Genomic DNA, 12,667 nt, shown 5'->3' with positions numbered 1-12,667 from the left:
TACCCATCACGCTGACTTTCATGCTAGGTGATCATATTATGGGAGATAATAAAATACTTGAGATACACACCACTTGCCACAATTCTCTGCTTATGCTAGCAGAGGAGGACTCATCTAAATTTCTTGCTGAGAGGACATCTTTAAAGCAAATCTTTCATTGCCATGAATGAATTCTAGATTAGTTCAGTCTGACATACTGTACAATTCCAGGATATAGTATTGGAAAGCATCCTCAGGAGCGCAGAGTTCAGGCATTTATTCCTTTTATTATGTGGCTTTGTCAGTGCTAAACACTGCTAAACAAAATTAGATGAACACATCAAAAATTAAACTCAAGCTATGATGATGAGCGCAGAAGAAAATGAAAAGGCATACAGAGAAGAAACAGTGAATTTACCTGGTGTCAGGATTTAATTGTACATGGCAACTCTTTTCCTTACAAGGATTGGTGGTGGTTTGGTGTCTGGCAGGGTTTTGGTAGTGGGGGGAGGGTGCTATACAAGTGACTCTTGCGAGACTTCGAGAAGCTCCCCTGCCTCCAATTTCAGACCTGCCTCTGGCCAAGGCCAGGCCAATGGCGCCTCTGCGAATAACTATTTAAGAGTGAAAGAAGTGGTTGATTGCATCTGTTGGTGTTGGTGAGTGGGTGAGAGAAGGGGGATGGCAGAGAGACAGCCCTGTGGACACCCAGGTCAGTGAGGAAGGAGAGGGGGAGCTATGCCGGCGCAAAGGTTCGCCTGCGGCCTGCGATGGGGTGGCGGCTGAGCCTCTGCAGCCCCTGGAGATCAGCAGTGGCCCAGAGGTTGGCCTGCAGCCCGTGGAGGGCCTGGGGCCGGAGGAGCAGGGACCGGGCCCGAAGCAGACTGTGACTCCAACCGTGCTGGAGCAGCCCATCGCTGGGAGAGCGGCAGCCCCGGGAGGGACCCGCGCTGGGGCGGTTCGTGGGGAGCTGTGGCCCTGTGGGAAGGACTCATGTTGGAGCAGTAGGTGGAGGGCTGTCTGCCGTGAGAGGGACTGAGCAGTGGAGGACTGCAAGGACCTCTCTCAGGCTCTTTGACCTCTGAGGATGAAGGAGCAGCAGAGACATCTTGTGCCAGGCTGACTGTGATCCCCATCCCCTGCCCCCCTGCGCTGCTGAGAGGGGGAAGAGGTAGCAGAGCTGAGCCCAGGAAGACCGGAGGGGTGGTAGGGGGTAGGTGTGTTGTATTTAAGGTCTCGTTCTGTCTCTCATCCTTGATGGTGGTGGTTGTTTGTATTAAATTTACGTTGTTATCCCCAAATTGAGTCTGTCTTTTGCCCGTGAGCATAATTGGTGAGTGAGCTCTCCTTGTCCTTTCTCTCGACCCTCAAGCCTTTTTGGTTGTGTTTTCTTCTCCCTGACCCTCAGGGGACATGGTAGGGGTGAGCGAGTGGCTGTGTGGTGCTTTTGTGGCCAGCTGGGTATGCTCAAACCACAACAGGATTCTTCCTTTTAACTAAGAGAATCAGAAGAGTGTTAAAAAAAAATGTCACTTATTAGCTGTCTGTTAGGAGGATAGAATTTCATAATCAACAGCTCCTGATAATTTTTACCCACAGAACTTAAAAGCATCAATGGTATATTTCTCTGAAGTGGAAATAAATTTTTACTCTTAGAAAAGGAGGGGAGTTTCAGACTTGATGGATATAGTTCCTTTATTTAGGGAAGCATGAGTTAACATGTTGCAACATACAGGGTCTAATTAAAGGCCATATCCATCCCAGTGTGATCCCAGACCTACTGAGATCAAAGCGAAGAACCCCCTATGGTATGGTAGATTTTAGATCAGGTTCTCAAAGTTCAGTAGAGTTCTATCTTTGTAAGGTAGAGTAGTGCAAAACTTGGTTCAGTTTTTCAGTGTATTTCATGAAGCGATACAACTTTTTTTAAAGTTCTGCCTGTCTTCTGTTGTTCAAAATGCCTTGAGTTTTCCTTATAATGATAAAAATACCTAAGCTAGGGAAGAAGTTGATGAGCCAAGAACATGATTAAATGTTAGGAGGATGCTAGGTAATTTGCTCTGTGATAACTTGATTTCATATAAAACCAACGTATTTCATATCATTAGGTGTGGTGCTCAGAAACTAGTATAGAATGCATATTTTAAAAACGGGATCAGAGTCAATGATAAGTGGATTTATTGTATGGGCTATGAAAAAATATTCTAATGCGGTCCAGCAATTGAGTAAAAGTCAGTGCTCTTCTGGGAAAAACTTGTTTTAGTTTAGAGAACATTTTGGATAGAAATGTAAATTGTTCAGTTGAAGAGAATTTAAACAGTAAATAACAAAATAAAGAACATGGGACAGCTGTTTTAAATAGAAATGTGGGATTTTTTTCTGAAGTAAGTCTTTTCCAGGGGTTGTTGTCAGATGCACTTATAGCCCTGTGGTTAAGAATGGTAATATATTAATTACCTTCTATTTTTTCTTTGTCAAGACATATTTTCTGGATGACAGAAGACTGCATTTTTGAGCTACAGCATTAGGCAGGCGGTTTTGGTGTCGGGACTTGCTGCGTCTCTTGGCTTGGAGACCTGTAGCTCTTCCTGGGATTTCACGTCTTCTTGCAACAAACCAGGGTCACTATCAAGACCTGAGCCTCTGGGATTTTAACATCTTGACTGCCTAAATGGTGATTGGTTTTCAAGGTTTTAGTGGGGGTCTTCTTTCCTGCTTGGAGTTTAATTAATAGACAGACATAGTGTGCTTAAAGAACGTATTAGGCTTAGGGGTTGAAACACATGGCTTGGCACAGGTCTAGGTTGCATTCATCTCTTAACTTTCCTACCTGCAAATCTGGTTTATATCTGTGCTCTGAAAAAAACCCAGACATGCTAGTTTCATATTAGGTTCATTCAGCATCTTTTTAGGCATTACATGACCATGCTTTTGGCTTTTGCTTACTTCTTTAGAATCCGTCTTCTGGTGGGCTTTTGAAAGTTCTCATGGGGCTTTTTCCTCCTGTTAGAATACTAATTAATCTGTTGTAACTGACCCGGCTTTTATTATCTTCAGGAGGAAAACTATTCTTCCACTCAGTCTTGCCCATATTTTTCTTTTTTTTAAATTGTCTTTTTCATAGCAATTACTTCAACTACCTGTGGAAAGTGGAGATGCCCATTCTTATAACAGATCCTCCTTATGCCATTCTCATTAAGTTCTCCTGCAGTCTCTACTCACTTTGATATTAGAGGTTCAGTTTAGGTATTAACCTTCATGTGATTTTTATTGTGCTTTGTTAGCTGAAACTTCTTATTCAGTCTGGGTATTCTATATTTTGTATATTGACAAGACAAACTTTTTAAGAAGGCTGCGCATGCTTTCATATCTTCTACCAAACACTCCTGCAGCTCTTTTATTTGAGCACAAATGTCTCTGGATGGCTGACTGCCCAACAAAGAGTCTTCTCCTTTGTTGAAAGGTCATTGAAATTAAGTTTAATTAATAGCTGTGGCAGTATTGCAGAGTCCACCTGTAGTTGGGATCTGTAGGTGACACAGAGACCTTCATTCATTCATCTGGGCACTGTTGTTTTCATTTCCATTTCAAAGCTGCCTTCTTCCTTCATTCTAGTGGGAGCTCCTGAACCTTTTCCCAGTCTATTTATGCCATACAGTAAGTTGCTCCCAGTGTTTTATACAAGTAAACAAACATTGAAGGTGAAAGATTAGTTATTTACCGCAAATTCTATTTCTTGAAATAAATTGTGTGTATGCGCATTCAGTAACCTACCACATCTGCTCCTCCTTGACATCCTTGAGAAACTGTGGCATTCTAAGTTGAGAGGAACTGAGAGGGAGAACCGTACCCTGCCGATACGCTGCCTGCTTATTTTCCAACATAAGCACAAGGGATGGGACCTGGGGATTGTCCTGCAGAGACGGCAGAGTACCAAATAGTCTTATTTTTGGTACTTGAGTATAAAAATGATGAAAAATAAGTAATCTGTGTTCTCATTTTTTACGAAGATGTTTCTTGGGTTTTTTTTCTCCCCTATGTCAAATAAATGAACAAGATTTTTGTTGGGTTTCTCTTATTTTTTTCTCCAATTAAAAACCATGAGCATTTTTTGGGGGGAGGGGAAGAAGTAATTATATTTTGGTCAGTTCTAGGAGGTCATGTCAATTATATTCATTTTGTTAAGGTATTCTTTAGGTGAGTGTTGCATGTCTGTGGACATTTTCGATGTGGGGACTGTTGCTTTTTTGATATCAAGCTGCCTTGATCACTGGTGATGGTGATGTTAATCACTTAACACAGCTTCATTAAATGGCTCATGTTTTCACCTGTTGTCACTGACCTTCTGCAAGGTTGAAAACGTGTTGTCCTGATGGTTTTGTAATTAAAAATAGTAGGTACAGGGTCGCTGAAGTGGTTAGTGAAGTTTACTTTTCTGTATTACCTAATGCTATTGTGGCATGTAGATGTGATAACCTCTGAATTAAGAGCTGGGCCATGACAGTTATTAAACCACAAACAGGATTCAGTAGTTGGTTTTTTTTGAAGATGACAAAATCAAGCAAAAATTCTTAGGGGTTTAGGATGACATAACCTACAAGGAAAGACATAATATTGTTTATTTAAAACAAGAGGAATTAGGGAAGACATGATGAATTTTAAAATAAATGAGCTTAATTTCAAGAAGAGTGCAGAATGTGTTTTTGGTGACGTGAAATCTGTAAATTAGTTTGGGGACTTCCAACATTATGATAATAAGCAGTATTGGTACTGCCCAAAACATCCTCCTTCTTCCCACACCTTCCCCATCAGGAAAGGCAGGTTTACAGATGTTTATGTTGAAATGCGCTCATAATTCTCATTGAGAAAAAGAAAATAGCAAAAATTCAAATGTAAAGTGTAACGTTTTGTTCAAAAATGTTTTACAAGATTTTTTTAAATATTAATACTTTTCTCATTTAATTTTTCTTTGCTTTTGTAAGACTGAAAAAATCAATCTTATCTAACCTATTTTTACCTGCATCCACTTCTCCTCTATATTTAGGCTGCCTAGAAAAATAAAGCAGAATACAGCAAAGATCCACATTATTAGCGTATTTCTAGTCCACTTAATGCAGTGTTTCAGAACAATGCCTGAACCATTTGAGGGTATTTGAAGTAAAGTATTTTTGATGCCAGTGATCCATGGATAAGAACTTGTGTATCTGCCAAAAACCTTTTTAAGTTATTTGGTTGGGAACTCAAAAATTAAATAAATCACATGCAATCAAGAAAGGAGTCTTGGATTTGAGGGAATTACTCAATCAGATACAGGGTATGTGAACAAATAATAAGAACTGTTTGATAACCTTATAATAGCCCAAGTGTATTTTTACACTTTATTAGCAGATTATGTACATATTTTAGAGTTACAGTTTAGTCTTGTGTTTTGCCTTATGTATAAAAATGGTACTGATGAAAAGCAAACATCTTAAAAATGTTATCAAAGGGAAGCCACTGAGATCATATTTCTATCATCAAGTGCAGCATGTGGTTTAACACTGAATCCACCAGTAGCGTATGAGCTACAGTGTACGTATTTGTGTAAAATCCTTTTTCGTAGGTGATGTGTTCATTCAGACAAACAAATACACGGTGATAATGAGTCTGGCCTTGGAAGGAGCTGTAGAAAGGCCATTAATAAGCATATGGAATAAAGATGGAGTGCAGCATGGCGCCTGAATAGGTAACTGAGAAGAAATAGCCTGTCCTGTAGAAGAAGAGGCCTGTAGGCAGTCAGCAGCCACTGAAAATTCTTCTGGTAAGCAGGGAGTCTGTGCTTTACAATACTGCAAGGGAAAGTATATGAAATACAGCCAGCTGAGAAGTGAGGATGTAGGAGGCTCTGAAAAACACCTGATGATTTTGACTATACCAATGGAAATCTTGAATTCCTGGAAACATCTTACTTTCTCCTTTGCAGCGTTTTTATAACGGATACGAAGAGCTGAACGGTTAATTTTATGTAAACGTAGTAGGTGACTGTTCAGTTCAAAATTGCCACAGTTGAAATTATTTTGATAATCTAGTGGCAGAGATCTTTGTTTAACAGAAAAAAAAAGATTTAATGTTCTTAAATTGTGTATTTGTGTTTCTTTGGAAAAAAACTCATTTCAAAAAGCACTAAAATAAATAGATTCTTGTTCTCCCTAATTATTCCATTTGTTTGCTAATGAAAGCCATACCTTGTGTTTTTTCCATAACATTTAAGAAATCTATTCTTCCCACTGACCTTTTCAGAAGGCAAGGGTAATTCAAGTGATAATCTGGAGGGAAGCAAGGATTTTTAAATATCCTATTTTTCAAATTAAATGGCATCTACTTGTCTCATGCTTGTGGAGACCTTCCCACTGCCACTGAATTTCGTTGTTTCTGAGAACTGACACGTGAAGTAACTGTTCTTCACTCTAGAGAGAAACAGCTGAGCTTGAAGACAGTAAAGTTACTGTAATTTAAGAGTGAATTTAAATGGGTTGTGTGCGTTTCTCCATGTAAAGTTAGGGGTTAAAGCATTATTGTGGCATCTTCCTAATGTTTAAAGTATATGTTGCCAGGTTTTCTAATTCAGAAGTGCTGTTGACTTCAGCTGAAGCTTTGTCTGCCTAAAAATTTATTACCTGCTTCAAAATTTGATAGGATGAGAGGAGATGGCCTCAAGTTGTGCCCAGAGGAGGTTTAGATTGGATGTTAGGAAAAATTTCTTTACTGAAGGAGTGGTCAAACATTGGGACAGGCTGCCCAAGGAAGTGGTGGAGTCACCATCCCTGGAGGTATTTGAAAAACGTGTAGATGTGGCACTTCAGGGTATGGTTTAGTGGGCATGGTGGTGTTGGGTTGACAGTTGGACTTGATGATCTTAAGATGTCTTTTCCAACCTTACGGTTCTATGAAAATTTGCCTGAAATGATTCATATTTAAGGTATTGGTAGAGTTGCTTTTATGTGGTATGAATTTATGAATTACACAGTGTGTAATTGTGGAGGGCGGAATGGAAAGCATATTCTAGAATCATAGAACAGTTTTGATTGGAAGAGACCTTCAAGATCATAGAGTCCAACCTTTGTCCTAGCAAATACTTCTATTTGAAACCAACTCATTGCCTGAAAAAACCTTCCGTTCCACAAGGTATATGCTACTCATACTGAATATTACAGAAGTTGAGTTCTATTGCTTATTTTCCATTTTTTTCTACGTTTTCAGTCTCCGAGTGATAGGAAATGAGTTGTTGCAAATGAGTTTGATCTGTACTTGTCTGAGGTCCTTCTGCGTACAATGGATTTTCTGACTGCATTCTCTCTTCCTTCTATATTCTCTATGTTGGGTTTCCTTTGCTTTGATTTCATATGAAGGATAAAGGGAGATATAGTGGTACCAGGTCACCCTGCAAAATAAGGCTGTGGAGCACCAGGAGAAAATTCCTGGGATGTTCTGGGTAAAGCAGAAGTTAATATCAAACTGACTCTAAACTTAGAATTTGTTTGATTCAATCAAATAAAATAAACTGCCTTGGTAAGTCCAGGCTACAATTGTGGGACTTCCAACTTTGGAGAATAAGCATCCATCTTTTGGTAGTTTTGTGTCCATTCAGACTGAAAGCAGATTCTGAAATAGTAGGAGTCTATTGAATAGTAGTTCAGCTTTGAGCCAGGTTATTCATCCTGAATCTTTGGGTAAAAGTACTATTGAAATCACTGGCAAGTTTTTACAGCTGCTTCCCTGATCTCTGTTTTAAAGCTTTCTTCTTGTTGTACTGTGTAGCCATCCACAGCTTACATGCACTTTTATCACTGTGATAAAAATTACAAATGTGTTCCCACTTAAAACTAATCATGCCATTACTAGAATGCATTTTAAAAATAAAGTTCTAATCAATGTGAGGCAGTTTGTCAGAAGAAAAATCACATGGTTTACCCTTTTTATGCTTACTGGATTTTGTTTGTCTTTTCTTTTTTAAATAGTGATTCCAGAGTTTATTAGTCAAGTAAATATTGCATTGGAGAGCTTAAGCAAGAACACAGTGCATCTGTTTGATGATAACCAGTTTGTGGACATTTCTAAGAAAGTATATGATACAATTCATAATATCAGATGTGCAGTCATGATGATTCGGGTAAGTTTTTTGTTTGTTTACTTGATATTCATTTCTAAGATAGTTCAGGACATCAGGGCATTTTCAGGAGAATTTAGAATTGTGTATGTGAACAATACCCCTAAGCTTATATCCAGATTGAACTGATATGGTAAATTTGGATTACAGTGAAACACATGTGTTTATAACTCAAGAAAGCTAGAATTGTGTTGAGTACAAGATAAGAGCGTTGCATAAAAATGTGTTCTTCAAAAATATTTATTTATGTTTTGTTGATAAAGATCTTCATTCAGTTCATAAATGATCAGCTTGTGACTACAAACCCAAATCTGCTTGTAGCTCTTTAACCTTGACCTTATTTAGTGGAATGTAGGAACTGGGAGTATATTCAGGTGATCCTGATAATCTCTTTTTGGAGTTTTGTCAGCTTGACACCAGAAGACTTAACAGCCTGGTTTCTGTCAATCTTAAACAATCACAATCAATGTACTTACCCTAGCGTTTTTCCTGAAGTTCAAGAAAATACTTCAGAACAGCCTATTTTTAAAATTTGAAACAGAATTTTGTCAGGTATAAAATTTCACCCAAATATCTTTAGTCTGCAATTTCCATTTCAAATGATATCACATCTGAGATGTAATATCTGTATGATCAGCTATTTTGTTTTTAAGTAAAATTAAATGTTAATAAAAATGTAGATAAATTTTTCAAAGGAAGGTTGTCTTCTGCATTGTCTTTTCAGTTGAGAAGAAAGTAAGAAACACGTTTATCTTTTCTTTAAAAAGTAAAAATATATTATAGGGTAGTGTGGCCAGCAGGTCACGGGAGATGATTCTGCTCCTCTAGTTTGCTCTGGTGGGACCCTACCTGGAGTACTGTGTCCAGCTCTGGAGTCCTTAGCACATGACAGACATGGATCTGTTGGAGCAGGTGCAGAGGAGGGCCATGAAGATGATCATGGAGCTGGAGCACCTTCCCTGTGAGGACATGCTGAGAGAGTTGGGGTTGTTCAGCCTGGAGAAGAGAAGGCTTTGGGGAGACCTTATAGCGGCCTTTCAATGCTTAAAGGGGTCTTATAAGAAAGATGGGGACACACTTTTTAGTAGGGCCTCTCATGATAGGACAAGGGATAGTAGTTTTAAACTAAAAGAGGGCAGATTCAGACTAGAGGTGAGGAAAAAATTGTTTTACAATGAGGGTGGTGAAACACTGGAACAGGCTGCCCAGACAGGTGGTGGAAGCCCCATGCCTGGACACGTTTAAGGAGAGCTTGGACAGGGCTCCGAGCAACCTCATGTAGCTAAAAATGTCCCTGCTCACTGCCGGGGTGTTGGGCTAGATGGCCTTTAAAGGTCCCTTCCAACCCAAACCATTCTGTGATTTTGTGATTCTAATACGGAAAATACTAGTGAGTCTTAACATATTGCGGTGTGGAAGTTAAACAGTTTCAGTAGGAATTCAAATGTGCGAAATCTTTAAAATGTTTCGTCCTTACTGCAGTTGTCAGTTATGAAATCATTTATACACTGAAGAGAGATCCTGAAACTCTGTTGTATGGTTTGTTATTTGTTCATTTCATCTACAGTGATTTTTGATTGGTTGCCAGCAAGTAAGTCTGCAATGATTCTGTCTTGAAGTGATTGTAAGGTTTTTTTAATCTGGTGTTGTGCATGTAGCCAGGCATAAAAAAATTAGATAATGATATGCTTTATCTGGAGGGCTCACTAAAGCCTGGTCTGCTTGTCTTGTTCAGCGCCTAACTACATGATGCAGGATGCAACTAGTACCATCTAATTTCATTGCAATTGCCTGAAAAAATTTTATTACTGTTTTGCAAATTTTCAGTCCCTGCAACATTTTAAAATTATTTTGTTTCTTATCAGATTTAGAAGTTTCCTAATCGTATTTGAATTATATTCAGCTTCTGCCACATGTTACTCAAGGAACCTTCCTGTGTCTGCTTGCCTTCTGTTTGTGCCTGTCACTGGTACTCTCGAGTAGGCTTCTGCTCTTACAGCATCTTCCAGATGTTTACTTCCTGCCTTGATCAGATACCATTTACAGATCCCACAGCAGCAGGCACATCTACAAAGATGAAACCAACATCTCCTTTTACTGCTCCTTTAAACTTTGTACATTTTGAGAGGAGTCCAAGCTGGAACTATTTCTGCTCAAAAAGGCTGTTTTGGTGATGTGTTCTCACTTTATACTGTAAAGAATGTAATTTCTCTTCTAATTAGGGAATTATAAAAGTTGGGTTTTTTTCTGTACACCTCTGGAAAAGGGAGTTTTACAACAGAAGATTTCAGGATCAAAGAGGAGAGGCAAGTACCTTTCAGGAAAATGACATTTTATGTGATGAGTGACACTGCTATTGCAATATGTTATGTTAGTGGAGTTTTGAATGCCATCCTTTCCTCTGTAAGGGAGCAGACAGTCTTCAGAAGTGAATCAAGAGCAGATTCAAAGTTTGCCTCTTGCACACTTTTAAGTATCCTGGTAGGTGATCTCAGCTACTTCATGTGGTTAGACGGTGAATGATGTTAGCAGTATGCGGATGTTACTTGATGGGTTCAATTCCAGTCCTGCTAGGACTGGAAGTATTTCTAGGGTGAAGCTCCGTGCCTCAGACACAAAGAAGAAAGCATCAGACCTTTTACTTGCAGGCTAGACAACTTCCCAAGTGACTGGGACACTAGGAGGTCATTGTATTGTTTTACTCTGTCCCCTTTACTTCTATGAGACCTACTAAGGGAAAGCCAAATGCCAGGATAGAGAAGCAGTTTTGATATAACAGTCTTTGTCAGTGAAAGTTTTCTGGACTCTACCCCTCCTTAATTTCTAATGCTGTTCATGTCCTAGGTTCAAGATGCCTCACTTCATAGGTTTGTACCCCCTGGCTCCGTTCCTCTACTTTGTAGAAGATTCTTACCTATAGCAGGACTAGTTTATGTGAGTTGGATTTATCTGGCAAAGTGAACCAGATTGAGGGTGATCCTCATTAAGGTCTTCTCATCAATTCCTGTTTTAATGATCATAGGCAAAGAGTTTTGGTTAGGATATCTAACTTTTTAAGCTTCATTTAATTACCTGCATTGCTCATCCTGCTGTCCCTTAATGACTTGAGGACTCTTGTTTTTTTTAAGATTGCAAAGTTTTTTCTATCTGTTCCTCAGTAAGATCTGAATCTTCTATATGTCCAGTCTTCTTGGGTTTGAACTCCAGATGATCATGACTGACTATTCCTTTATGGAGTTTTCTGTTTGGGGGAAATGCACTGAGGAGTTTAACAAAGCTTCAGTCAGTCTCTATGAAGACACAGACACTGCTCTGCAGGAAACTCTTGAGTGTATATTCTTACGGTCCTCTGTGGGTGCATGTATGTATGTGGACAGTCACTCAAAAAAGAAAAATATATTGTATCCCCTGTACTTCTTCTGAAGCACGAGGGGAGAATACTTCGATATGAAGAGACTGTACGGATGCATAATGCATATTAAGTGCAGTCTGTAACTGTACTATGTAAGTGCATAGTGCATCTGTAAAATTGCAAGTCATTGCACAACACCTAAACGGACAGTATTAATTTATTGATTTCTAACAGTGCCTCCTTCAACTTCTGCTTTCCAAGTGCAATTTGACAAGTCTAGAAAAAACGAAGTATCAGTAATTACCTCATTGGCTGTACCTGAAGCTGTGGGTAGCAAAGAACAGATACTCCTCCTCCTCCTCTGAATTGAAGTTACGACCAATGGGATAAGAGCCTGCCTCCACCTGTACTGAACCTCCCATTATCCTAAACAATGTGCGTTTGCCTTAGAAATCAATGTGGTTTGAAGTGCATTCAACTGCACTTGAATGTATTCCAACATAGCCCAGCAATTGCAGAATCCTAACAAACGCTCAGGAGATTAAAAAAAAGTAATTCATTAAAAAGGACATGTGCAGCTTTCTACTTAATGAATACCATTATTTGGACACTGTCATGAGAAGGTTTTTTTGAGGTTTGGCAAAATGATAGTCAGCTAGTCCACCGTCCCTAAGAGATGCTGACTGCCAGCATAGAGAGAGTGCTGAGCAAATCCTTGTATTAATTTTTTGAGTAAATACGTATTTGTATTCCTAATTATATATATTCCGGACAATGCCAGTTTCATTTCAGTCGGTCTGTAGGAAGCTTTAGTAAATCTGATGGTTATTCAGATGTATGCTCTTACCACAGCAGCCAAGGTGAGGAAATAAAAGTGTTCTGCGGTCAGCTTACTTGATAGAGTGCGAAAGAGCAAGGCGTTGCTGATTACAGGGGATTGCAAAACTGAATCAGGGAAAGAAATATAATTGAGAAGTGTAAATGAACAAGGACACTGATTCACAGGGGACAATTTTTCAATATCAAAGTAAAAGCAGAAACTCTCCAGATCAGTTCCTCAGGAAGCATTTCAAGCATATAATTACATAGAGATAATGTTTTCAAAAATAGCGTTCCTAACTGTAAAATGCTGCCAGATAGTGTTGTTAATGCAGATCATCAGATAGGCTTTTCAGTGTCCAAGCTTAACT

At 39.1% G+C, this 12,667-nt stretch overlaps 1 protein-coding gene across 4 annotated transcripts in view; it reads left to right on the top strand.

Annotated features, from left to right (window-relative positions):
- CTNNA3 (catenin alpha 3) overlaps nt 1-12,667 on the top strand; it is a 536,681-nt gene that overhangs the window by 430,413 nt on the left and 93,601 nt on the right. For all 4 annotated transcript variants that reach the window (XM_086467518.1, XM_086467519.1, XM_086467521.1 and 1 more), the window contains one exon: nt 7,977-8,128. In XM_086467518.1, coding sequence (XP_086323644.1) covers nt 7,977-8,128 — 152 coding nt within the window. The remainder of the gene's footprint in view (nt 1-7,976; nt 8,129-12,667) is intronic.

The sequence above is a fragment of the Leptosomus discolor genome, chromosome 6 (genome assembly GCF_034619465.1).
Source record: "Leptosomus discolor isolate bLepDis1 chromosome 6, bLepDis1.hap2, whole genome shotgun sequence".
Taxonomy (NCBI): Eukaryota; Metazoa; Chordata; class Aves; order Leptosomiformes; family Leptosomidae; genus Leptosomus; species Leptosomus discolor.
This window is presented reverse-complemented; position numbering and strand designations above follow the sequence as displayed.